Consider the following 27,679-nt stretch of genomic DNA (forward strand, 5'->3'; position numbering starts at 1 on the left):
CTCTCACCTACTGTCTCTGTACGTTCTCCCTACCAATCAGACTGTAAGCTCTTCGGAGCAGGGACTCCTCTTCCGAAATGTTACTTAAATGTCTGAAGCACTTATTCCCATGATGTATTATTTGTATTATTACTGTGAAGCGCTATGTACATTAATGGCGCTATATAAATAAAGACATACAATACATACATACCTACATGTTACAATACTGGGTACATGAAATAATGTATCTTAAATTCTTCTTACAGTGCTGGGCACATACAATAATATATTTCCAACATCTATTAAGAAGATACAGGCCAGAAGTTCTTGCCAAATCTTTATTTCCGTACATACAACATGACCCCCCTGCAAAATAAATACAAGTTGGAGAAACGACACAGCACAAATATTTGAATAAATCCTTTTACGTTAAGACAGACATATTAATTTCCATAAAGGCTCAGATTGGGGGGTGGGGGGAGTTAGGCCAGGGGTGCACACTTCCAGTCCTCAAGCCCCCCCAGGGCAGATTTTCAGGATATCCCTGCTTCAGCACAGGTGGCTCAATCAGTCCCTGCTTCAGAGCATGTGTCTCAATCAGAGGCTCACTATTCAACTCAGCCTCTGATTGAGCCACCTGTGCTGAAGCCGGGATATTCTTAAAACCTGACCTGTTGGGGGCGCGTGAGGACTGGGGTTGAGCGTCCCCGAGTTAGGCTTCTGATTCTCACCGCAATGTTTTTTTATTCAACTCCGAGTAAACATCCCCATCCAGCACTGGAGGAGTTAAGAGCAAAATGTAGACAGTGAATTCCATGTAAACCAGTAGTAAGACTTAACCCTTCAATAGCTCAGACAAACACCCATCATTTAGTAATAATCTTCAAACATTTTACATTTAAAACAAAAATCTAAATGAGCGATATATATATATATTTTAAATACCCTTCACTGTGTACACACACACACACACACACACACACACACACACACACACACACACACACACACACACACACACACACACACACACACACACACACACACACACACACACACATATATACATACATATATATATATATACATACATACACACACACACACACACACACACATATATCTATATATTCATATATATAGATGTGTATATCTCACACATTGCACCTTAAATACTCTGCAAACATTACATTTATTATTGAAAGTAAAGATCCAGTCAGAGAGGATGAATTCTGCGTTCCTCGGCTGCTGGACGTGGCAGGTGAGTAATAATGGATCCCTTTTATAAAACATGGTTAGTGATCCATTTGTTCTGCTAAAAAAAAACGTAATAAATAACGTGTACAGTATATAAAGGATGTGAGCATGCGATCTGCACCCTGCTCCGATACATGTACATATATTCACCTTCATTTAAATATACAGCAGGTTTACAGAGATCACAATAGACTCATCACTGATTTTATATATATATATATATATATATATATATATATATATATATATATATATAATCTCACAGTTAAACCGTTATTGTACTAGTTTTGGAGAAAATAAGCAGCAGCTCCTCCCAGTATATGCAAAGTTATTGCATGTTCATACCTCCCCCACCACCTCCTTCTCTCGCACTCGTTTCACTATTTTGTCTTTTCTTAAATTCTTCTTTTCATGTATAAAAAATGCCTTGCGATAACCAGATTTATGTCTCGTATGTGTCGCGGGGCACGGAGAGGGTTACGTGACGGTTTTGCTAGCACAGCTGTGTAAGTGCCGAAGGCGGGGATTGAATGAAGGGAGTAAGGTACTTTGCGGGTCTCTTCCCGAAAGCCTCCCAAAAATGGGGCGAAGAACCGGCGCCAGATTTATTAAGCAAACATATGTCCATTAAAACCAGTGGGATTTTCTTGATTGGTAATATTTTCTTTTTTTGCCCTCATTTTGCAGCTGGCGACTCTGATAAGGGCCCCCCCCCCCCCCCCACTGCTCCTATTTTACTTAAGTCACCTCTTGATAAGGGGGCTGTCAATAAGACAATACTGGGCTTATTCTATACCGGCGGAAGGGGACGTTTCTGCGCGTCTGTCTCGCCAAGAACAACTCCCCAATGGCGTTTAGCCGCAGGGGGAACCTCAGTCGCAGACGCTCTGCCGCCGGCCGCTTCGAAGAGAAGGTACGTTTTAGGGTAGGGGGTTAACTGTAGGCGTTTTAGGGGTGAACTGTAGGTGTTTCACTTAAGGGGTTTTAGTGGTTAGGGTATGGTCATAGAGTAAGGGGTAGCATTAGTGTAAGGGATAAGGTTGGTCACTTACCTTAGTGACGGAGTGGCCGGCGGCTGAGTGTGCCGGCGGCAGGGTGAGTCACGGCCAGTGCCAGATTTCCCATTAGGCTCAGGCCTAAGGCCGCAAAATTCGGGAGCGGCAATTGTGCTTTTACCGCACTGGCGGGCCAATCGGCCCTAATGGGCCGGCACTTGCCGGTGTCAGCCGCCTCCTGCTGCTTTGGCACCCCAGCGGCAAATGCCGCCGCAGACATCACGAACGTGGCGTCACGCGGCGTCTCGTTGCCATGGCGTCAAATGATGTCACGTTTCCATGGCAAGGCGCCGTGCCCCTCCACGTTCGTGACGTCCGCGGCATCAGTCGCCGCTGGGATCCCAAAGGAGCAGGAGGCGGCTGACACAGACAGGTGCCTAGAGGCGGCAGATTTGGAAATGCACCGCTGGTCACGGCGAAGCGCCGGCGCGGTGCAATGGCAGCGACCAAAATGTCCGAGACCGGCCGAAGGGGCCCACCAAACGGGGAATTTGGACTGTAGGATTAGCTCCTTGGAGCAGTGAGGGGGAGTGATGGGATAGAGCGCGCGCTGCGGTAATCACGCCGTGAAATTCTGTCTCATTATTTAAAAAACAGGAGATAAAAATCTTTTTTTTTTTTAAACTAACCGCGGAAACGTTAAAAGTTTTTTGGTTTTTTTTTTAAACATGAAAAATGACTGGAATTTGTGTAAAAGGCGCCCGATTTACCCCAATAAGTAGAATGACTCCAACTAGTTAAGTCCGGTTATAACTAGGAGAACTAGGCATGTCCCTTTAACTCCTGTGAAGTCACTTGTCAAAGCAGGGAAAGGACCCATTTAACCGCTTCAGTAATTCAATGCATTGCAAGCCCTCTGGCACTGAAGAGGTTACAGTCAGAGTACCCACTTAAATCAGGGGCGGGCAACTCCAGTCCTAAAGGGCCACCAACAGGTCAGGTTTTCAGGATATCCCTGCTTCAGCACAGATGGCACTGATTGAGCCACCTATGCTGAAGCAGAGATATCCTGAAAACCTGACCTGTTGGTCACCCTTGAGGACTGGAGTTGCCCGCCCCTGACCAGACCTGTTGGTCACCCTTGAGGACTGGAGTTGCCCGCCCCTGACCAGACCTGTTGGTCACCCTTGAGGACTGGAGTTGCCCGCCCCTGCCTTATAACATGTATTTAAATAAAAACGTTCCCACTCCCCGTCTGAGACGATGAATATTGCATCAACTTTTCTTCAGTGAGGTTGCGGCGTCTCCCCGGAGCTCGGGCACGGTACCGCTCCTTTTTATTTCTAAGGCACGTCGACCCAACATCTGGGTGTTCCTTTTTTTATCGCTGGCCGCCTTGCGCCGCCGCGTCCCTATAAGACGGTGAGTTTGACCATGTCGCTTTTGTCGAACACCACCTTGCTGGAGAAGTAGATGGCTATCAGTCCGAAGGCGGCGGCCGACGCCACGTACGCCGTGACCGACTGCGTCAGTTGCACGATGAAGCCGATGGCCAGAGAGGGGACGACCTGCGACAGCAGGCAGGCGCTGTCCAGGATCGCCATGTCCATGCAGATCCCGTGGCTCGGGACAGCCGGCTCTGCCCCCATGACTCCTCCGTCACAGGAGGGGCCCAGGCACAGAGAGGGGGTGTGGGAGGGGAACAGCGCGACGCCCTTTGGGGTCTCCTTGGGGAATCCAGAATTTCTCTCCTTCTCGGTCACATCGTCCTCCTCCACGTCCTTATATTTGGGGAGAAACACCTGTTAAATTGACAAATAGGTCACAATTATCCATATTTGTGACCGGCCGCGTCCCAGTCATTGTCAGCAGGTCTCACGTTTGATGATAATATAACCTTCTGCGGGTTCTCGCTCTTTAAAATCAGTATTTACCATAAAAATATCATTGGGGGGGGGGGGGGATGGGGAGGGGGGAGGCACTGTGACCCCAAACCCGCAATTGTTTGGGTTCCTTGCGCCTCTGTGCAGCGCTTTGAGAAAATGTGCGGGCGTCACAGTTCCCCCTAGACAGAAGAGCTGGCAATCTAAACGAGAAGTTTAAGCAATCAGAGACTTACAGGACAGGAGGAGAACTTTCTGAAGTCCAAGACGAGTATCCGGTCCAAGGATAGCAAGAGAGAAGGAAGCCAAGCGAGAAAAAGAGAGAAGCACAGAAAGAAAGAAAGAAAGAAAGAAAGAAGTTCAATGAAATGAGATAAACTGGATTAATTTTTTGAGGGCAGAAATAGAAGGAAAAAAAAGGTAAATTATTCATCAGAAACTTTGGAGCAAGATTGCGAAGGTGACACATTTTGGACTTCAAAGTATAAAACTTCTCTAGGAAATCACCAACCGCCAACATGTTACATAGAGGAATCCTTGGCACCAACGTTTGGGAGTCGTGCGCAAAAAAACAGTTGTTACAAATTGGCGAGTGTTGCAAATGTTCACACTGGGAAGTATCTTATTTTGAAATCTGCCAATCAGACAATCAGCCCTCACTACAAAATTTTGCAAATCAGAATGGCACGCTGTGACCTGCTTCACCATCATGGGTTTTCTGTTTTAGAAAACGACCGCATTTCTAATTTCCAGCACGGTAGAAATATACTAGTTTCCTGGATTGGTATTGACTATCCATCCAAAGCTTTAGAGCAGGGGTGTCCAACTCCAGTCCTCTGAGCCACCTGTGCTGAAGCAGGGATATCCGTAAAACCTCACCTGTTGGTGGCCCTTGAGGGCTGGAGTTGGCCACCCCTGGTTTAGAGTTTTATTTTTTTAAATCGTACAAAAGAGTGTATATTCACTGGAAGAAAAGAAGAAGTTCTACAAATGTGATAATTGTAATTGAGTGTTAGATTTAAGGGTGCACTTATCTGCCTGTTATGGTACAAGTGAGTTTGAGAAGTGAGTGGGCAGTCACCTGCCTGTCATGGAAAAAGTTAGTTTGAGAAGTGAGTGGGCAGTCACCTGCCTGTCATGGAAAAAGTGAGTTTGAGATGCGAGGGCGCACTCACCTGCCGGTTGTGGTGATACAGGGAGGTGAGGGTGTAGGGCAGGATCTGCAGAGTGGAGAAGGTGAAGCCCGTCAGAGCGGCAAACGCGGTGACCATTGTGACATTGCGGGAGAAGCACATGACCAGCGCGGCCAGCGGGAGGCAGGTGACACTCGCCACGTACACGGATCGGGTGCCAAACGTCTTCACCAGGTGATCCATGCCCAAGGAGAAGAGCATGGACATCACTGACTGAAGGAAGAGCCCAAGGCTGCCCATCCTGACCCCTGGAACAGGAGACAAAGGGAGTCAAAGAGAGGCAGGTAGGAGGTCAGTGAGGCAGGTAGGAGGTCAGAGAGGAAGGTAGGAGGTCAGAGAGGCAGGTAGGAGGTCAGAGAGGCAGGTAGGAGGTCAGAGAGGCAGGTAGGAGGTCAGAAACAGACGCAGGGGTCAAAGAGAAGTCAGCACATGTTGGTCCATTAAAACATCTACCCTTCTCCATGACCAATAGAAACATAGAATCTGACGGCAGATAAGAGTTACTTTGCCCACTTTGGCCATCCATTTCCCCATCGGCTGTAAAATCTGATTTGATCCTCGGCTTTGCATTTAGGATCCCCTGGTGTCTATCAATCACCTTTTAATTCCCTTATTCTAGTTGCCCCTACCACCCCTGTTGGAAGGCTGTTCCATGAATCCACCACCCTTTACGTGAAGCACTTCCTCACATTTCACCCCCCCGCCCAAGTCTGCCACCCTCCAGCGACAGTGCGTGACCTCCTGTTCTAACATGTCAAACCCTTGGGGGGATCTGAAGATAAACTTCACTTAATAACGTTTGTTTAAAATGATGTAGCAAAAAATAAATAAAGAGCGCCCTGCTGGCACGTCTGCCCACTTCATAGGTCAGTCCCCCCCATGTCACTCACCTTCATCATACCGCAGCCTGGCTTCTGTGCCCGGCTCTGCCACGGGCACACCCTGATATAGCCCCTCACCCACAAAGTCAGTGTAGAACAGTATGATAGTCATGAGCCCCATCCAGGAGAAGAGCTGTGCCAAGAAGAGGCGCCACAGTGTGACGGGCATCCTGTAGCAGAACGTCCTGAGCCGCTGCGCCAAAGTGCACACGCCCCTTAGTGCCAGCGCCATGCGCCAGGCCCTGTAGGGAAGAGTCCAGAGGTGGCACGAGTGCAAACAGAGCCCTCCCCTGGCTGGACGGTCACCCGGGGCCTCTGCCTGCACTGCCACCGTCCTCACCTCTTCAGAGACGAAGAGCGTGGCGAACACACACCCGAGGAAGATGAGGAGGAGGATGGTGAAGAGGCACTGCTCCTGCCCGCCCAGGTGTTGGGCCAGCCAGCTGCCATTCCAGTCCACGGCTGGCAGCAGGTACCCAATGCAGGCGCCCAGTCCGACCATGAGGGCGTACGCAGAGAATGCCTTCCTGCAGCCTTCACCCTCTGGGAAGAGGTCGGAGAGTAGGGCTTCCAGGGGGGTGAAGCAGACCTGCCCACAGGAGTCCAGGAGAATGATGCCCAGAATCAAGAAGAACATCTCCGTGCTGGCGTGTCGGGGTCCCGCCAGAGTGGCCAGGCGGCTCGCTTGCGAGATGATCACCAGGCTCAGGATCACGCCAACACACATGAGCCAGATGAAAGGTCGGCGGCGGCCAAATCTGCTGTTCCAGTGGTCACTGGCAGAGCCAATGAGGTGCAACATAAGAAGACCCACAATGGGGCCGATACCTGGAGAAAGGGAGAGTGAGAGGGTGGGGAAGAGAGGGGAACAAAGGGGAAGAGAGAGAGAGAGAGAGAGAGAGAGAGGGGAGAGTGTGAATGGGAGAGAGAGTGTAGGGGGGGGGGGGATTAGAAGGTCTGTGAATGGATGTCCTATTATACCATAGTCATGCACCCTATACACTTACAGCTAACAATGAGGAGTATGTAAACCGCAAAGCTAAGGTGCAGTGACAGGTCTGTGAGTGTGGGGGGGTCAGTACAGGAATAGCAGAGAGGGCTACAGGGCAGCATGGAGGTGCAGTAACAGAGCTGTGTGTGTGTGTGCGGGGGGGGGGGGTTAGTACAGGAATAGCAGAGGATGTCACAGGATTGATTAGCGGGTCACAGTAACAGCAGCAGCGTGTATATAACAATATCGCATACCTAACACCATGGTCATAAACTTCTCCTCCACTCCCGCTTCCAGCAACAACGGAGGGACAAAGGTGACCCCCGCAGCCAGACACACTTCCAGGCCACATGTCAGAGAGTTGACCAGCACGAGCTGTGCGCTGGGGCTGTGGAAGAGGCCTCCCACGCCTGCCTTCTGCATCATGGTCATCGCTGGAAGTGGTCCTGCTAAGTCTGGCAGCAGAAGCTCTTCCCCCCGGCTGGGTTCCTGCAGCTCGGGTCCTGCACATAGGGGCCCATCTCGCTCTCTGCGGGCATCTATTAGAGGGTATTACTGCCCCTTGCGTCCCACATGGTGAGGGGAGAGTCGGATGCGTCTCTTATAGGAATCCCATGAGGCTAAAACCAGGAGACAGGCATCGCAGGCTGCAAAAAAAAACACAAAGATGTATATAAACACACACACACACACACACACAACCCCTCACTCACTGCCCCAGACCTCTGTAACGAATATGTGGGTAACTTCGCTGGCTGACACTATACATCTCATATGCCCTGACCTTGGCCCCTTGCAGACGCACTTACCAGAACACCCTCCTACTGTCTCTGTAAGTTATCCCGATTCTAAGCTCTTTAGGACAGGGACTCATTTTCCTATTGTTTTATGTCTGAAGCGCTTATTCCCACTATGTTATAATATAGCACGTGGTTTTATGTAAATAAAGATATACACACACACACACAAAACGCCATTACATTACATATATATATACATACATACATACACATACACACACAGTGGTGTGAAAAAGAAGGTACACCCTCTTTGAATTCTATGGTTTTACATATCAGGACATAATAATCATCTGTTCCTTAGCAGGTCTTAAAATTAGGTAAATACAACCTCAGATGAACAACACATGACATATTACACCGTGTCATGATTAATTTAACAAAAATAAAGCCAAAATTGAGAAGCTATGTGTGAAAAACTAAGCACTCCCTTACTGGTTCCATAGGAATTAAGATGCTAAGTAGCAGACAGGTGCTCAAATCAATCAAATGCCCTTGATTCATTGATCATCAGCAAGTGTGACCACCTCTATAAAAGCCGAAGTTTTAGCAGTTTGCTGGTCTGGAGCATTCAGCTGTGTGCTAACACAATGCCAAGGAGGAAAGACATCAGCATTCTACAGTGAGAAAAGTTATTCAAAAGTCAAAAACATTCAAGACAGTTACCAATCTTACCAGGAGTGGACGTCCCAGCAAATTCACCTCAAGGTCAGACCGTGCAATACTCAGAGAAATTGCAACAAAAAAAAACAAGAGTTACATCTCAGACTCTACAGGCCTCAGTTAGCATGTTAAATGTTAAAGTTCATGACAGTACAATTAGAAAAAGACTGACCAAGTATGGTTTGTTTGGAAGGGTTGCCAGGAGAAAGCCTCTTCTCTCTAAAAAGAACATGGCAGCATGGCTTAGGTTTGCAAAGTTGCATCTGAACAAACCACAAGACTTCTGGAACAACGTCCTTTGGACAGACAAGACCAAAGTGGAGATGTTTGGCCATAATGCACAGCGCCACATTTGGCGAAAACCAAACACAGCATATCAGCACAAACACCTCATACCAACTGTCAACCACGGTGGTGGAGGGGTGATGATTTGGGATTGTTTTGCAGCCACAGGACCTGGAAACCTTGCCGTCATTGAGTCGACCATGAACTCCTCTTTATACCAAAGTATTCTAGAGTCAAATGTGAGGCCATCTGTCCGACAGCTAAAGCTTGGCCGAAATTGGGTCATGCAACAGGACAATGATCCCAAGCACACCAGCAAATCTACAACAGAATGGCTGAAAAAGAAAAGAATCAAGGTGTTGCAATGGCCCAGTCAAAGTCCAGACCTCAACCCGATTGAAATGCTGTGGCTGGACCTTAAGAGAGCTGTGCATAAACAAATGCCCACAAACCTCAATGAACTGAAGCAACGTTGTAAAGAAGAGTGGGCCAAAATATCTCCACAACGATGAGAGAGACTGATAAAGTTATACAGAAAACGATTACTTCAAGTTTTTGCTGCTAAAAGGTGGTTCTACAAGCTATTGAATCATAAGGTGTACTTAGTTTTTCACACATGGCTTCACCATTTTGGCTTTATTTTTGTTAAATAAATCATGACACGGTGTAATATGTCATGTGTTGTTGTTCATCTGAGGTTGTATTTACCTAATTTTAAGACCTGCTAAGGAACAGATGATTGTTATTATGTCCTGATATGTAAAACCATAGAATTCAAAGAGGGTGTACTTTCTTTTTCACACAACTGTATATATATATATATACATACATATGTGATTAATACATTAAACACTTCTCTGACTTTTTGTATCGGGGCTCAGTGTATCAGCGGACTTGGTATGCTCCTGATACACAGAGATAATTGATCTCAAGACACTTTCTGCTCGCGGCTGTCAGATCTAAGAGGTTTGTGTAGCTAGAGTCTATTCCGGGTTTTTTTTTAACGCTACGAAATGTTAATTAAAATGACAGCAAGAGAAGAAAATCCAAACCAACCGGAACTTCCAGAAACGCAGAAATACGTCAGAGAGACAAGAGTGACGTGTTACATACATAACTTAATCCCTACTGACCTCTGGGAAGCTATTGTATGCTCCACTACTACTGGGGATAGTGACAGAGAGCACACACAGAGCGGAATAGAAATATGCATCATTTCTGCGTCACTTTGCGGACCATGAAAAATTGACCCTTGGTTTAGTGCACACAAAAAAAACACAGGTTGTAAGAATTTTAGCATTTCGCCAAAATCTGTAACATTTATTCAGACCATGAAATGCTGATTTTGCTGGAGAGAGAGAGTCCTGACCCCGCCCTTGGCTTATTTCCATATTTAAATTAGCATTTTCCCTGGTGTGTTAACAGGTATCTCTCCACATGTTGTATAGAGGAGTGTTTTGGGGGCAATATAAGGCAATAGTATTCATTTTCATCCTTTTGTTATTTATCTCACCTTTCTTTTTCTGTCTTCCTACATGGCTCCCCTCCATCCCTCCCTTTCTCTATCACCTTCCTGTCCCTCTCTCTCTGTCACCCTCCCCTCCCTCTCTATCTCTCTGTCACCCTCCCGTCCCTCTCTCTCACCCTCCTGTCCCTCTCTCTCTTACCTCTCTCTCACCCTCCTGTCCCTCTCTCTCTTACCTCTCTCACACCCTCCTGTCCCCCTCTCTGTCCCTCGACCTCACCCATCACTCTCCCCCCCCCCCTCCCACACAACTCTAGTGTTATACACCCTTAGTACCAGAGCCTCTTAGAAATCGCTGGCCCCTCCCAAACTAAAGGAGGTTGATATTTTCTTGGGGGGAAGGGGAGCCCCTGATGTTTATACAGAGGTACAGTCATGTGAAAAAGAAAGTACACACTCTTTGAATTCTTTGGTTTTACATAACAGGACATAATAACAATCATCTGATCCTTAGCAGGTCTTAAAATTAGGTAAATACTACCCATCGTGTTGTTGTTTATCTGAGGTTGTATTTACCTAAACTTAAGACCTGCTAAGGATCAGGTGATTGTTATTATGTCCTGATATGTAAAACCACGGAATTCAAAGAGGGTGTACTTTCCTTTTCACATGACTGTATAATAATGTTGCACTTATGGGAGGAACAGCCCAGGAGCGGTGGTTACTACTCCTGCTGCCATGTTTGTTACCGGTCAGGTGATGGAGCTGGAGGGCAGCGGCTGGAAGTCTCTTAGCTTAGTGCCATGTGCCTGGCGTCTCATACACAGAACAACCCGACCAGACACTGCTGGATCCGGCACCTGCGCCTCTCTGCCAGATCCTGCACAGAGGCGCCAGTGCAGGATGTCCTGCATCTCCCCTTCTAACCATATCACCGCCAGATATTACCTGCCGGAGTTACCCTCTTTATTAAATAACGCCCCCAAAAAATGGATTAAAATAATATAAATAATAATAATAACAACAACAACAACAACAATATATATATATATTCAGGTATTTATGGCAAGAATAGAATCATAGAATTAGAACCACCTGCCCCCCCCCCTCACCCCCCCCCCCCAATCTGCCCACTTTCCCATCTGCTATAGAAACCTCAGACTCTTACAGGAGTGGCCAACTCCAGTCCTCAAAGTCCACCAACAGACCAGGTTTTCAGGATAGCCCTGCTTCAGCACAGGTGGCTCAGTCAACAACTAAGCTACCTGTGCTGAAACAGGGATATCCTGAAACCCTGACCTGTCTGTGGCCCTTGAGGACTGGAGTTGGCCACTCCTGCTCTATTTGAACTCCATTTTCTTTCCAAGAAGCCCAAATGGCTTCCTAACTCTCGCCTGATCACAGCAACGTTGGGATCACTGCTGCACCCATTCCTAGATTTAGTCCCAAGTTAAAGCAACATGTATTTTGTATCCCATGCGGCTCCCATTTCATGCACAGTATTGCATTTGAATTGATGAATGAAGGCAATCAGCAATAAAACACCTTCTCTGGCATGTTAACGGTAGTTCTATAAGTGCAAATTCAGAGTCTGAAAGTGAAAAAAAGTGCATTAAAGCATAGGCGGGAAATAAAGGGTGTCTGGAGCTGAACCGCGTTCATTTCAGCTCTGGGGACCCCCTGCTTCCTGAGATAGTTACCTCCGTAGGTGCTGCTGGTACTTCCTGGTTCATGCGTCGCAGCGTCGTCCATTTTGTTTCCCCAGTAGGGGGATGGTACTGGGGGCACCTTCGGAGGCAAGTATCTTGGAAAGCAGGGGGTCCCCAGAACGGAAATTAATGGGGGTCATCTGGAGACCCACCTGCTTCCTATGTAATAATAAGAATAATATACGGCGTGTGCTGCTCGTGTGAAGCGTTAACGGGAAATTCTAACTCACATTATTCAGGATGGCGTGGTCAATCGGTTACCATGGCAGCCATCTTTAATAGACCCGGGAGATAATGTTTGCACACCGGCAGTACTGCATAACAGGATTTGTTTGAATGTCCCACTTCCTCATTAAGAGATTGTGTTTAAAGCAAACAATAGGTTATCTTTGCTTTGAACCAAGTTGCACCACCTCCCCTCCTTTAAGAGGAGAAGCCTGGGGCAGTTATCCCCCCACAAGAGTTCCCAGGGTGTATAGAGTGAGGCACCTGATACTGGGTAGGGAGGGGGCATTTCTCATCCTTTGTGAGAGCAGCAGGTATTTCTACATTCCTCTGTGATACACACACTGTCTGCCGCTTTCTCTCCCCAGCTCTGTAACCTGTTCACTGCTGACGGGTGACAGAGGATGAAAGAGAGAAAGAGAGAGAGAGAAAGAGAGAGAGAGAATGAGAAAGAGAGAGAGCAAGATAGAGAAGATGAAAGAGAGAGATATGAAAGAGAGAGAGAGAAGATGAGAGAGCGAGAGCAGATGAAAGAGAGAAAATATATATACACAGATAGATACATATATACATATACGAGAGAGAGAAAATGAAAGAGAGAGAGAGAGATGAAAGAGAGAGAGCAGATGAGAGAGAGAGAAGATGAAAGAGAGCAAGTGAGGATGAGGAGAGAATATATATATATATATATATATATATATATATATATATATATATATATACACACACACACGAGAGAGAGAGAGAGAGAGCAACAATGAAAGAGAGAGAGCAAGAGAGAGAAGATGAAAGAGAGAGAGCGAGAGAGAGAAGATGAAAGATAGAGAGCGAGAGAGAGAAGATGAAAGAGAGAGCGAGAGAGAGAAGGTGAAAGAGAGAGCGAGAGAGAGAAGGTGAAAGAGAGAGCGAGAGAGAGAAGATGAAAGAGAGCGAGAGAGAGAAGATGAAAGAGAGAGCACGAGACAGAAGATGAAAGAGAGAGAGCGAGAGAGAGAAGATGAAAGAGAGAGAGCGAGAGAGAGAAGATGAGAGAGAGAGAGAGAGAGAGAGAGAGAGAGAGAGAGAGAGAAGATGAAAAAGAGAGAGAAAGAGAGAGAGAGAAGATGAAAAAGAAAGGGAGAGAGAGAGAGAAGATGAAAGAGAGAGAGAGAGAGAGAAGATGAAAAAGAGAGAGAGAGAAGATGAAAAAGAGAGAGAGAGAGAGAGAGAGAGAGAAGATGAAAAAGAAAGAGAGAGAGAGAGAAGATGAAAAAGAGAGAGAGAGAGAGAGAGAGAAGATGAAAAAGAAAGAGAGAGAGAGAGAGAGAGAGAAGATGAAAGAGAGAGAGATGAAAAAGAGAGAGAGAGAGAGAGAAGATGAAAGAGAGAGAGAGAGAAGATGAAAGAGAGAGAGAGAGAAGATGAAAGAGAGAGAGAGAGAAGATGAAAGAGAGAGAGAGAGAGAAGATGAAAGAGAGAGAGAGAGAAGATGAAAGAGAGAGAGAGAGAAGATGAAAGAGAGAGAGAGAGAGAGAGAGAGAGAGAGAGAGAGAGAGAGAGAGAAAGAGAAGATGAAAAAGAGAGAGAGAGACAGACAGACAGGGAGAGTGTTGGGGAGATGGGACTTTTCTTGTTGGTGTCAGTTTGCAAACCATCGCTGGCCCCTCGGGCAGAAAAGGGTTACAGTTAATGAGCTGGGCCCTTTTTCCTGAAAGGGAACGGGTCGCACCTCTGTTTACTTAACCTCTTGCACTAAATTTCTCCGTGAGACGCACCCACATTCTACCGCTACACGGAAAGGAGATTTCACCCACAAACGAGAAGGGGTCACGTATGTGCAACGTCATGAGAAAGGGTGCGCAAAGAGCTGCGGACACGGGGAGGGAAACATCTGAACATGGTCTTGGAAGTGCTAAGCCTCTGTCCCCTCTCCTTGTTGGGTCTCTGACAGGGAGGGGGTGTGCATAGCTTGATGTTAAGATTGTAGTCCAGGAAACAAAGAGCCCTTAGACCAGGGGTATCCAACTGCAGTCCTCAAGGGCCACCAACCAGTCAGGTTTTAAGGATATCCCTGCTTCAGCACAGGTGGCTCAGTCTTCGACTGAGCCACCTGTGCTGAAGCAGGGATATCCTTAGGCCATTGAGGACTGCAGTTGGCCACCCCTACCTTACACTGTTTGTCAACCCTCAAAACCACACGTATATTGTTAATATTATAAGTTTTTTTTTTTTTAAATTAATGATGTCATCACCAGAAGTCGCCGATATGCTGGAATTCAGTGTTCCCGGATAAAAGCAAAACGTTATTTTTTTCCCTACGAGATGCAAATAAGTAAAACCGTTATTTATGGGGGGGGGGTTTCTTTCTAAGGAACCAATTACTCATCTGTGGTACGTGTCACTGTCCCTTTACATTAGGGACGTTCTATTTCATCGTATTTAAATTTTCAACGCACCCCCTCCTCACATACCAGGGGAAACCAAATAGATTGTAAGCTCTTCCGGCAGGGGACGCCTGCGAATGTCACTTTTATGTTTATAGCGCTTATTCCCTATTATTATGTCACGTGTATTGTTGCTGTGTAACCGGGCCGGTGTCAGAATTTTCCTGCCCATAGGCACTTACCTTTTATTTCCCGTCCTGGCCTCCTCCTCTTGCAGCGTCCCGATGTCACGTGGCGACATGTTTCCATGACATCGGGATGCCATGTTGTCATAGCAACGTGTCGCCATTTGACGCTGCAACGCTGTAGGAGGAGGTAAGGGACCTTCCCAGAGGCCCCACAATCCCCCCCGGCAATCAGTTTAATTGTTGGGGGGAAGAGAGCGGGGCCCCTGTAACCACAAAAAAAAAATCCGGGCCTAGTAGGCCTATGCTTCAAAACAGGCCTGGCTGATCTAAACTATACTGTACATTACAGACAACTCTAGTCCTCAAGACTCGCCCCCCGCAACAGGTCAGGTGGCTAAATTAGTCCCTGCTTCAGCACAGGTGGCTCAGAGGCTCAGTCACTGAGCTTCTGATTGAGCCACCTGTGCTGAAGCTGGGATATCCTGAAAACCTGACCTGTTGGGGGGGGGGGGGGCGGGGCTTGAGGACTGAACTGGAGCCCCCTTGCATTACAGCATACTGTACATTTTAAGACTGTACTTTACGAAGCAGTAAGACACACTGTAATTTACCCCCCAAAAATACAATAAAACAGAGAAAGTGTTACATGGCTAAGTGATTTAACTCCGATTGCATGTTTGTAAGCCAGACCTGGGTTCTAAAATTAATTTGCAAAACCCAAAATATTTTCCATGGTCCTGGGGGGGATTTGTGTCAAATGCCTGAGCAGTGATTCCTGTCACACATCAAGCATTGTTAATCTTCCCTGTGTCACATGGACGTAACTTGTCATGTTACATTATTTCATATAACACCGTTCTGACACAGAGATTTATACTTTGTCAAACCTGATACATGTTACAACTCCTCCTATTGCCCCATATACCCACTTCCTATAACACCTCCCTATGACTCCTACTGCTCAATAAAAACTATCCCTACAACTCCCCCTATTACCCCATATACCCCCTCCGTATAACTCCTCCAGGATGGGCTGCAGGTGAGCTCTTGCAGGGGAGCCAGGATGGCCTTAGACCCAGGGGTTGGTGGCTGTGAGTTGGAGATGGAAGTAGGAGATGCCGCAGGCTGCAGCAGCGGTGTAGGCCTTGGTGAGGCTGAATGTAAGGTACAGGAGAGTTTGGAGAGAAAGGAAAGAGCAGAACAGAGTCTGCTTAAGAAAGAAGAGAAACGAGCTTTATTGCGGAGGTATAACAGGAAGGTAGACGAGTTGGAAATAGAAAATAGAAAATTACAGAAATGTCGTGGTTCTGTGAGAGCTGTGCGCAAGAAGCAAATACATCGTCTGCGTAATGAACAAACCCGATTGGAAGGTGAGCTTGCTAAAATAGCAGTGGTTCCAGTCAAACAGAAACGTTCCCTTTCAAAAACAATTGAAATGCTAACCCACAGTGCAGTGCAAAATGCAGAGCAAGATACAGAGCAAGGCGCAGAGCAAAGTGCTGAGCAAGGCACAGAGCAAAGTGCAGAGCAAGGTGCAGATTCATGTTGTGGAACAAGAGGCCAGAACTCCAGTAAGAGTCACATTAAAAGCTCTCAAGAAAAGATAAGTTTGGAGACACGTAAAAGAAGTGAGAGAGAAACTAGATCCTAGAACAAGTCTGTGAAGCCTAAAGATAAAACAGAGAACTTATCCCAGGAAAATTCTGATTCAGGTCCTGGCAGTTTAAGTCAATCAACTGCCAAGAAAACCCCAAAGGGTAAAGCTGCTAAAGAAAAGAAAGCAAAGGACCAGCGGCTAAAGGTTTCTACAGGAGAAGGTAACAGCCCTGATATAGGGTCCAAAGACTTCAGGGAAGGGGACTCACCTCAGGGTGTATCAGACTGTGAGCAAGGATCTGTTCCACAGCTTCCAGCATCCCAGGGGTTAATAGCAGAAACAGCAGAAAATTTGGTTAACAGCTCATTACAAGCAAAGAAAACAGCAGACACCTGTGATGTTGGGTTATCTCAGCCTCCCACCCTGGGAGAGGTCATGGAAATTACAGGGAACTCTGAAGAGCAACAAAGTGAGAATCTAGAAACTCTGAGAGGAGATCAGCTGGAAATAGAGTTTGTACCTGAGAGCAGTGAGCCAGAGAGCCCATGCTCACCTGGACTTACAGAACCACCCTCCTGCTTATTAGCAGGTCCTGTGATTCAGAACTCTGAGAGGGAAGAACAACAGGTGGTAATCAGCAGCAATGGAGACAGCATTAACCCTGTAGTGCCTGGGAGTGAAATTAAGGTTTGGAGACTGAAATTGCTGCTCCTATCCAGATAGTTCCTGATAATAGAGTGACCCAATCAGAAGATGGGGTAAAGCAAAGTAATGGCATTAAGGTAACCCCAGTTCATACAGCACCTCCCTCGACCTGGAGTGGGAGATCCTTTGTGAGCACTGTGGCTAGAAATGTTCAACCTTTAAAAAGGAGGAATGTGGTAAAGTTGAGGTATAAAGGCAGTGAGGAGATGAAGCCTGACAGGATTTTTGATGGAAAACATCTATTAAAAGAATCATTGGGCGTCAGAGCAGAAGAAATGTATGCACTTATCCATGTTCCAGGCTCCTGTGAGTATGATGTCAGCTTTAAGAGACCTCAGACTTTGGACTATTTCTGGACAAGATATGAGAGTTTAAAAAATACTGAGTTATGGAAATCCTGTTGCAATTTCTGTGTCCAAACCAGAAACTAAGTCTGTAACAATTCTCTTCAGACATGAATCAGTCCCAATATCAGATATTCTGATATGGCTTGGCTCCACCTACAAGAATTATGGATGAAGAAGATATTTGGATTGGAGGTTGGAAAGTGCAAGTTAGACTTTGGCGACATGGCAATGTTACAAAGCATCTGCCCAACTCCTTCTTCATAGGAAGAGAAAAAGGAAATTGTTTTTATTATAGTCAGCCAACCTTGTGCCATAGATGTGGTTCAGCCAGGCACTTAAGTATTTCCTGTGATGTTCTAAAATGCAACTTGTGCCAGTCTGTGGGCCTTGAGAGAACAAGTTGTACAAAGATGAAATGTAATCTATGTGGTCAATTTGGACATTCCTATCGGAGTTGTGCAGAAGCATAGCACAATATTTCAGGAATATGGAAACAGGAAGTGGATTTTGAAGAAAATGAAGCACTTTTTGATCGAGCCTTGAAAGTTGCTGATAGAATTTGTTCAGATCAGCCTGGGAAAAGAGTTTGCCCAGATCCACCTGTGGACAAAGTTCGCCTAGATCTAATGTCAGATGAAGAATTTACAGACTGTGTAGACATGGCCCAAGGAATATTAGAAGATCCCTTACAGGGAACCTCCTCAAACTCACCGGAAGAAGAATTCACAGATTGTGTTGACATGGGCCAAGGAATATTAGAAGATCCTTTAGAGGGAACCTCCAAAAACTAATTTCCAGAAGGAAAACAGTCTGAGGATACAATGGAGGAACTTGCCAAGAGTGTAATCCTGACGCGTGGTAAAAATAAAAACAGAACGCAGAACTGGACACAGCCTAAAAGAAGGAAGAAGGTTACAGTAAAAAGACTTGGAGGAACTCTTCGACTTCCACTGGTAAGGTTCCTCCAGTGCCTGTAAAGAACCGTTTTTCTGCTCTTAGGAAGGATTGGGGTTCAAGAATGGAAGACCCTGATGACATAGAGGAACTTTCCTTATCTGAAGAGGAGCATAATATGGATATTTCCATAGTGAAAGACTCAGACATGATCCCACATTCAGGGGCCACTAAGAGGTTTGGGTCATTGGGGGATAATGTCAGGGAAAAGAAAAAGTGATACGGTGCCTAAAAAATGTTTGTTTATAAATTAATCCTTTAAAGGTAGCAGCTATTAATGTGGTAGTTAGGGCTTTTATTTAGTTTCAATTAAAAATGTGCATCAAGGAAATGTGAAGTTTCTGTTGAAAGGTGAAAGGTGGGAACAAATGCTGAGTTAATATTTATATAGTGTAAGTTCGTACATAATGTGCAGTTTTTGGTTTGTAAAGTGATTTGTGAAATGTAATGTTGGAAAACATGTTTCAATAAAAAGAGTTCTCCTATTGCCCCATATAATAGCTTCTTATAACTCATATTTTCCCCCCTTTCCTCTGCTCTCCCTCTCTTCTACCTCTCCCCTGACTTCCCTCTTTCTGTCCTCTCCCCATCTCTCTACTTCCCCCCGTCTCTCCTCCCCATCTGTCTCTCCCCCCCTCCATCTCTCTCTCCCCCCCCTCCATCTCTCTCCCCCCCTCCATCTCTCTCCCCCCCCCCTCCATCTCTCTCCCCCCCCTCCATCTCTCTCCCCCCCCTCCATCTCTCTCCCCCCCCTCCATCTCTCTCCCCCCCCCCCCTCCATCTCTCTCCCCCCCCTCCATCTCTCTCTCCCCCCCCTCCATTTTCTCTTCTCCCCTCCACTTCCTCTATCTGTGCTGTGCTTGTTGGAGCAAAGTTCACAGCTAATAGAAATGCAGCAGAGATGCAGGTAACAGATGTGGGTGATGAGATTCACTGAGCCATATGCTCCAAGCTGAAGACCTCACTCCTATGATGTGCTACATGCTGGCAAAGCAGGGCAGTGACTACTCCCACTGCCAAATACTACCTGCGGCAAGATGTACATGTCCATTATAGACACAAGGGGGGGCTATTCATTAAACTCTAATAGTGCCGATCAGGGCACTATCACACAGAAACTTCAATAGTGCCCCAATCGGCACTAATCACTATTTATAAAGGCCCCCATTGAGTCTCTGCCATGCAGCGCTTACAATGCAATATTTTATTAATCTAGTGTTTCACGCAGACCGGTCATTGACACTCCAACAGGGTTCTCCCACTTCAAAGGTAGTTCTTTTTATCTAGCGCTCCATATCGACCCTGTAGGTCAGCGGTTCCCAAACCTTTTTACCCTGTGCAGCCCCTTCTATAAAATAATTGTTCTGCGACCCCTAATGAATAAAGCTTATTGCTACTCATCAGACTATCGCAAACAAACCTGTGTGATCCCCGGCAGTATATAGTGTCCTGGGCTCGTGAGGGGAACACGCGCTCAATAAGGCCCCAAACTACCCCTCAGTGTGTGCAGGCAGCATGGGGGGGTATAGCTGCCACTCACTGCAGGAGCTTCCAAAGTAACTCCCCACAATGTTAGTAGAGGGAGAGAGGAGCGCAGGGTGCAGTGTTAGCAGAGGGAGAGGGGAACGCAGGGTTATCAGAGGGAGAGGGGAACGCAGGGTTATCAGAGGGAGAGGGGAACGCAGGGTTATCAGAGGGAGAGGGGAGCGCAGGGTGCAGTGTTACTAGAGGGAGAGGGGAGCACAGGGTGCAGAGTTAGCAGAAGGAGAGGGGAGCGCAGGTTTAGCAGAGGGAAAGAGGGGAGCGCAGGGTTAGCAGAGGGAAATAGGGGAGCGCAGGATGCAGTGTTAGCAGAGGGAGAAGGGAGCGCTGGGGTTCTGGGAGAGGGGGAACAGCCCCCGGTTACCTGCATCCTGGAAGCTTCCCATGCAGTTGTATTTGCACAGAGGAGGGTGTGTTACTTTTTGTTTCTTTCACCTTTCCTTTTTGCAACACTAATATTTAATATTAACCCCTGGAGCACTGAAGGTGCCAATGAGCTTGGTATATCGGAGAGGCATGAATTTGAAAGCACTCACCCATTTCATGGTGCACTTATTGAGTTACCCACTAAAGTGTCTCGCCTGCAAAACAAAAACCGCACCGGATTTCTGAAAGAAAAGGAACTTCATTGAAAGAAACTGGAGATTCTCCTTTGCTGAATGTGGTGCTGGTTCTGCCTCCCTTTTCCAGCTCAGAGACTTTAGTAAGAGTTTGCACCAGCAAAGCCCCCTCTCTTCTGCATCCTTATCTTTTTTGGTTGTGGTTTAGAGCAGCGGTGCGCCAACTTTTCTGCCCTCCCCCCTGCTCGCGCCCCCTCCCTAAACGGCTATCTGCAATTGGCGGCGGAATGTGACGTCACGTTGTCATGGCGACGCGACGCCGAAGAGCCAGTAAGAGGGAGTGACAGAGTCCTTGCGCCTCTCCCGGCATTTCATTTAAATGTTGTGGGGGAAGAGCGCGGGGCCTCTAAGCACCGCGCCCCCCAGTTTGGGCACCCCTGGGCTAGAGGTTGATCAAACAGCAGATGGAAGAGAGGCCAATAAAAAAAAATATTCCTAATTTGCCAAAGAAACCGAAACAGACAAATGTTTGCTTCAAGGTAGCAATGCTCCCAGAAGCCTTTGCGAGTTTAAAGCAGCAGAACTAGTGTGTTGTAAAAAAAAAAATACTATTCTTGAAGCAGGAGGTCTCCAGAGCTGAACCCCATTAATATCAGCTCCGGGTTCCCCGAGATACCTACCTGCGTACAGGGTGCTGCTAGCATCTCCGCAGGGTTAAAGCTTCCGATCAGGCGGGCCAATAGGAAACTGCAAGGGATGACGTCACAGCATCCTATTGGCTCGCGTAATGCGGGAGCTTTAAATCCGCCATTTCCATAGCCCTACTTAGCCCAGCCGGAGCTGCTACCGCTGCCCCCTACGGAGGCATCTCGGGAAGCAGGGGGCCCCCCGGAGCTGAAATAGAAGCGGTTCAGGTCTGAAGACCCCTTGCTTCAAACCTATAAACGCTAAAAAAATAAAGAATGAAATGTTTAAAAACATGGTTATTTTTCTAATCTCTCGCTTCTGAAGTTCCCATGGAAACCTTTAGACTGCACTGGGCTCTGGGGAGAGCTCCCTTTTAACCTCCCAGACATGTAACATATTAAACGCTTATACTGTAATTCCTGAACAAAGCAGATTTTTAAAATGAATCCATCGCTGGAAAGAGCAAGAAGGAATTTTTTTTATTTTTTTTAAAAGGTGCAAAATGACCCGACAGCTTTTACATGTTTAAAAACATCGTCACTATCATCCGATGGCGCAGAGGTGAGCGCCAGGGAACATGGGCAACGCATAACGCAGCAGCAGTTCCAATGTTTCAGTGATCAGGAGTCAGTGAAGAAGCAGTTACCACCGTCACGGCCCCTGGCACTGAGCAAGGGATGGACAGGCAGGTAAATGGTTTGTAGAAGGTGTTTTGGAGCTGGGTTTCTTCTGCACACCTGGACCAACCTTATTAATAAGGAAGTCACTGCGCGTTTAATATTTATTCAGCCAAGTGACCGTGATGTCACGCGGACGCTACGCGGGGAAGTGCTTCAATTAGCCGCATAATGGAGCAATCCTTATCTACAACGTTCTTTGAGAAAGACGAAGGGAATCAAACGTGCAAATAATCTGGAAACGCAATTTATTTTTCCAAACTTCTCCCCAGAAATCTGTTTGAGTTCATTACGTGCATTAAAACTCAAACTTTTATCTTTTATGGCAGTGGTTCTCAATCTTTATTTGGTTAAGGAACCCTTTAATTATATTGTGAAATTCTGAAGAACCCCAACCCTCTCTAATAGCACGTCTGAGATACAGGGTACATTATTATCTAAATAAGTGGTTTTCAACCTTTTTTTTGGTCAAGGAATCCTATAATTTATATTGGGAAATTCTGAGAAACCCCAACCCTCTCTAATAGCGCGTCTGAGATCCGAAGCATTGTAAGGAACCCCAACCCTCTCTAATAGCGCGCCTGAGATCAGAAGCATTGTAAGGAACCCCAACCCTCTCTATTAGCGCGCCTGAGATCAGAAGCATTGTAAGGAACCCCAACCCTCTCTAATAGCGCGTCTGAGATCAGATGCCTTGTAAGGAACCCCAACCCTCTCTAATAGCGTCTGAGATCAGATGCATTGTGCGGAACCCCAACCCTCTCTAATAGCGTGTCTGAGATCCGATGCATTGTGAGGAATCCCAACCCTCAGCAGTAGGGGGCGCGCGTTGCGTGAGGAATCAGTTGAAACTCATTTCTCGTCGCGACGGGCAGATCACGTGAGCGACACGTGCCTAGACACGCCCCCCGACGGTGCGTCTAGCATGTCCGAAAAACGCACCCGCTTCACGCGGGTGACTTCACAGACGCGCACGCCTCCACGCTGGCGAAGGCAGTATGGATTTGCCCTAACAAAACCCACCGCTACACCATGACATGTACATACAGCAACGGTAAAGCATGGGCAGCAGCAGTGCCAGCCTCCCCCCGGCACACACTACAACAGGACATAAGTCTTCTTCCTTATTGCCCGGTACATGGACACCTTGCACTCCAACACAGCCCACAGTATAAGGAGACTTGTTGTTGATAAACTAGCAGCAATTTACGGTTTAGAAGGAATTATGATTATGTTTATTGAGATTAGACAGGGAGGTAATTGTACACCTATGGAGAAAGAGAGTTAAGAAGTTTTATCTCGGTTTGCCAAAAGGTTACCCCTAATCCTGTACCTCTTTACACGCCCGTCCACACCCACTGTCACACAAACCAACATTGTCAAACTAAGTGCTGACACCATACAACCATGTAACAAAGAATACTAATTTTCAAGGAGTTGGAATAGAGGCTCGGCATCATTATGCATTTCAGCATGTTTATTTTCATGTATATTTGCTAAAAAGGGTGATACTTAGTACCTTTATATATAGCAGCACATTTATTTTCACTGTACCGAAAGTAGCAAAGAAGGGTGGGTCGTCGTGTTGGTGATTTCTTCCATGTAGTAATAAAGGAGGGAGAGGAGGAGGGGGTATGATGCCTTTTATTGGACCAACAAGCAGTTGATATGTTACACACTTTCCAACCTCTCAGGGTCCTTTATATCTGTACTACATACAGATACTTTGTACCATTAAAGAGAGCCTCACGTGTGCTGGTCAGTATGTACATACACATTGTCATTATACAGTGTAGAAGCGGGTCCATTTCCAGACCGCTGAATGTACAGATATACACGTAATCACTATACAGTGCAGCACGGCCATTTCCCCAAGACTGAATGTATGCAGATACACAACACCACTCTATTGCGCCGCATATTTATTTTCAATTAGCTAAAATGTTACATGCAGCATACAGCATGTTACATGCCAGCAGCACGGTATCCAGACACAGCATACAGCATGTTACATGCCAGCAGCACAGTATACAGATCCAGCATGTTACATGCCAGCAGCATGGTATACAGACACAGCATGTTACATGCCAGCAGCACGGTATACAGACGCAGCATACAGCATGTTACATGCCAGCAGCATGGTATACAGACACAGCATGTTACATGCCAGCAGCATGGTATACAGACACAGCATGTTACATGCCAGCAGCATGGTATACAGACACAGCATGTTACATGCCAGCAGCACGGTATCCAGACACAGCATACAGCATGTTACATGCCAGCAGCACAGTATACAGATCCAGCATGTTACATGCCAGCAGCACGGTATACAGACACAGCATGTTACATGCCAGCAGCATGTTATACAGACACAGCATGTTACATGCCAGCAGCATGGTATACAGGCACAGCATGTTACATGCCAGCAGCACGGTATACAGACGCAGCATACAGCATGTTACATGCCAGCAGCATGGTATACAGACACAGCATGTTACATGCCAGCAGCATGGTATACAGGCACAGCATGTTACATGCCAGCAGCATGGTATACAGGCACAGCATGTTACATGCCAGCAGCATGGTATACAGGCACAGCATGTTACATGCCAGCAGCATGGTATACAGGCACAGCATGTTACATGCCAGCAGCATGGTATACAGGCACAGCATGTTACATGCCAGCAGCATGGTATACAGGCACAGCATACCGCATGTTACATGCCAGCAGCACGGTATACAGACACAGCATACAGCATGTTACATGCCAGCAGCATGGTATACAGACACAGCATGTTACATGCCAGCAGCACGGTATACAGACACAGCATGTTACATGCCAGCAGCATGGTATACAGACACAGCATGTTACATGCCAGCAGCACGGTATACAGACACAGCATACAGCATGTTACATGCCAGCAGCATGGTATACAGACACAGCATGTTACATGCCAGCAGCACAGTATACAGACACAGCATACAGCATGTTACATGCCAGCAGCATGTTATACAGACACAGCATGTTACATGCTAGCAGCACGGTATACAGACACAGCATACAGCATGTTACATGCCAGCAGCATGTTATACAGACACAGCATGTTACATGCTAGCAGCACGGTATACAGACACAGCATACAGCATGTTACATGCCAGCAGCATGGTATACAGGCTCAGCATGTTACATGCCAGCAGCATGGTATACAGGCTCAGCATACTATTATACAGTCACATGGTTACAGCACTGAAAGTGTATGCACGCTTTGTATACAATCACACAGCACTGGCTGGCTCTCGGTGTGGAAGGGGTTAAATTAGGAGCACGGAGGTTTATGTCTACAGAAGGTGGAAAGAAAACAAAATAGCATCCCAAGTATTCATTTTATGTGACTCATAGGTCTTATCCGGCGGATCAGAGGGAACTCCAGCCCTGGTAACATGCAGGGAAACGAGGAAGTGGGATAGAGGAAGAGAGGAGAGAGGTGCTGGGGAGGGGGTGCCGGGAAATCATTTAAATGTCTTCACAATGCACTGCTGGCAACTCCTGGCACACACACACAAATTGTCTGCTTTATTCATTGTGACATCGCCGGAAGAAGAGATCAAGAGATGATTATTATTATTATTATTAATAATAAATCTCGAAAGCTCGCACAAATAAAAGAATTTCGTAGCCACAGAACGGTATCGTCTATTCATTTTTTATTTTATATATATATATATATATATTTTATGTACGAATGCCATTATTCAAGAACACTTGCTGCTGTCTGCAGTAGTTCCTGCCTTTCTTTTGTAGACTGCAGCAGTACAGAAATAGCATCTTGTCAATGTTGGACACACAATAAAGTTTCAATGGTGTTATATATACACGAGAAATGTACATAGAAAATGAAAATTGAATATTTTCAAAAGCAGCTTAAATAACACACACACACACACACACACACACACACACACACACACACACACACACACACACACACACACACACACACACACACACACGTGATATTGTATTTATTTAAATAAAGTAAGTTCAATGTAGCAGTTCCCAGAAGAGAGAGCAACCTAACGTTTGGTACCATTGATATTATTTATTGGAATTTCCCAAACTGATTGTCTATGTATTGGTGAGAAGTCAGTAACTGCAGATAATGTGGCAGAGAAGTTTCTCATAGCTGGGGGGGGGGGGATTACAGAACTTTCTTTTATTATTTAAACACAGAGCTCTGATTGTTTTCTGGATGGGGGGGGGGGGGAGTAAGCCCCTCCTTTGTGTGCAGTGAGGGGGTATTGCAGGGGGGTGGATAGGGGTATCTGACACTGCCTCTGTCTGTTTCTCTTGCCCCCTGCCGCTTCCAGAACAATTAGCAGTGGTGACATTAAAGGGACACCAGACAGGCTGAGAAAGTAACCAGAGAGATCAGCAGAAGTTGTGTTACAGTGTCAGCAATGAGTGTGCCAGACAGGAGATGTGTGAGTATATGCAGAGCCTCTTACCTGTGTCACAGAGCCGGTCCTGGCTGGGTGCCCTGTGTGTGTGTCCCCTTGGGTGTCACTGGCTGCAGATCTGCACCTTCTCAGCTGCTCTCTGTCTCTGCTGCTGCCTTTTAAACCTCTAAGTTGAGGCGCATGCGCGGTGAGGAGCTGGGAGGAATGAAGCTGACAAGTGAGATGCCAGTGAGTGACCTGCGTGAGGAAGAGTGTCACTCAGGGGCATAGGAGGGGTGTCACTCAGGGGCGCTGGGGGAGTGTCACTCAGGGGCGCATGGGGAGTGTCACTCAGGGGCGCAGGGGGAGTGTCACTCGGGGGCACAGGGGGAGTGTCACTCAGGGGGTCAGGAGGAGAGTCACTCAGGGGCACAGGGGGAGTGTCACTCAGGGGGGCAGGAGGAGAGTCACTCAGGGGCACAGGGGGAGTATCACTCAGGGGGAGTGTCACTCAGGGGCACAGGGGGAGTGTCACTCAGGGGGGCACGGGGGTGTCACTCAGGGCACAGGGAAAGTTTCACTCAGGGGGGCACAGGGGCAGTGTCACTCGGGGGCACAGGGAGAGTGTCACTCAGGGGGGGCACAGGGGTAGTGTCACTCAAGGAGGCACAGGGGGAGAGTCACTCAGGGGGGCACAGGGGGAGAGTCACTCAGGGGCACAGGGGGAGTGTCACTCAGGGGGGCACACGGGAGAGTCACTCGGGCACAGGGGGAGTGTAACTCAGGGGCGCAGGGGGAGTGTCACTCAGGGGCACAGGGGGAGTGTCACTCAGGGGTGCACAGGGGGAGTGTCACTCAGGGGCATGGGGAGTGTCTCTCGGGGGCACAGGGGGAGTGTCACTCGGGGGCACAGGGGGAGTGTCACTCGGGGGCACAGGGGGAGTGTCACTCGGGGGCACAGGGGGAGTGTCACTCGGGGGCACAGGGGGAGTGTCACTCAGGAGTGCAGGGGGAGTGTCACTCAGGGATGCAGGGTACTGAGCGCTGAGGAATTCACTAGGTGAGCTGACATCCTTGGGCTATAATGAGTTGGACACTGTTACAGTATATTGGGACATTGGACGAGTGGCAGTGACTGCCTCCTAGTGAGAGAGACTGCTCTACAGTGAGTGAGTGCTCTACTGTGAGTGAAACTGCTGAGGCTGTCTCCCTATAAGCTAGACTGCCCTCCAATGAGTGAGAATGTCCTTCAGTGAGTGAGACTGTCTTCGATAAGACTGCCTTCTAATGCAA

General features: G+C 47.1%; 1 protein-coding gene and 1 long non-coding RNA gene across 5 annotated transcripts in view; one reads left to right on the forward strand and one right to left on the reverse strand.

Moving 5' to 3' along the window:
• The window catches only part of LOC142502592 (uncharacterized), a 174,535-nt gene that overhangs the window by 72,109 nt on the left and 74,747 nt on the right, over positions 1 to 27,679 (forward strand). The window lies entirely within an intron of this gene.
• On the reverse strand, positions 307 to 26,616 carry SLC45A3 (solute carrier family 45 member 3). Of its 4 annotated transcripts, none has more exons than XM_075613773.1 (5): positions 26,456 to 26,616; positions 7,437 to 7,829; positions 6,201 to 7,019; positions 5,293 to 5,558; positions 307 to 4,015 (listed from the first exon to the last, which is right to left on the reverse strand). In XM_075613773.1, the coding sequence occupies exons 2-5, from the start codon at positions 7,612 to 7,614 to the stop codon at positions 3,647 to 3,649; spliced, it is 1,632 nt and encodes a 543-aa protein (XP_075469888.1). In that variant the 5' UTR covers positions 7,615 to 7,829; positions 26,456 to 26,616; the 3' UTR covers positions 307 to 3,646. The 4 variants fall into 4 exon arrangements, with proteins under 4 accessions (XP_075469888.1, XP_075469886.1, XP_075469887.1 ...); XM_075613771.1 differs by having other exon boundaries at positions 307 to 4,036; positions 26,456 to 26,613; XM_075613772.1 differs by lacking the exon at positions 26,456 to 26,616 and adding an exon at positions 12,332 to 12,356 and having other exon boundaries at positions 307 to 4,036.

The sequence above is a fragment of the Ascaphus truei genome, chromosome 9 (assembly GCF_040206685.1).
Source record: "Ascaphus truei isolate aAscTru1 chromosome 9, aAscTru1.hap1, whole genome shotgun sequence".
Lineage (NCBI taxonomy): Eukaryota > Metazoa > Chordata > Amphibia > Anura > Ascaphidae > Ascaphus > Ascaphus truei.

What these genes read in the sequence shown, in the direction of transcription:
- SLC45A3 (XM_075613771.1), bottom strand. Translation starts at nt 7,614, where the DNA reads ATGACCATGATGCAGAAGGCAGGCGTGGGAGGCCTCTTCCACAGCCCC. An exon ending in GTTTATGACCATGGTGTTAG is followed by an intron (nt 7,020 to 7,436) that starts GTATGCGATATT and finishes CCCTTTCTCCAG; the next exon opens with GTATCGGCCCCATTGTGGGT. An exon ending in CAGGCTGCGGTATGATGAAG is followed by an intron (nt 5,559 to 6,200) that starts GTGAGTGACATG and finishes CTCCTGTTCCAG; the next exon opens with GGGTCAGGATGGGCAGCCTT.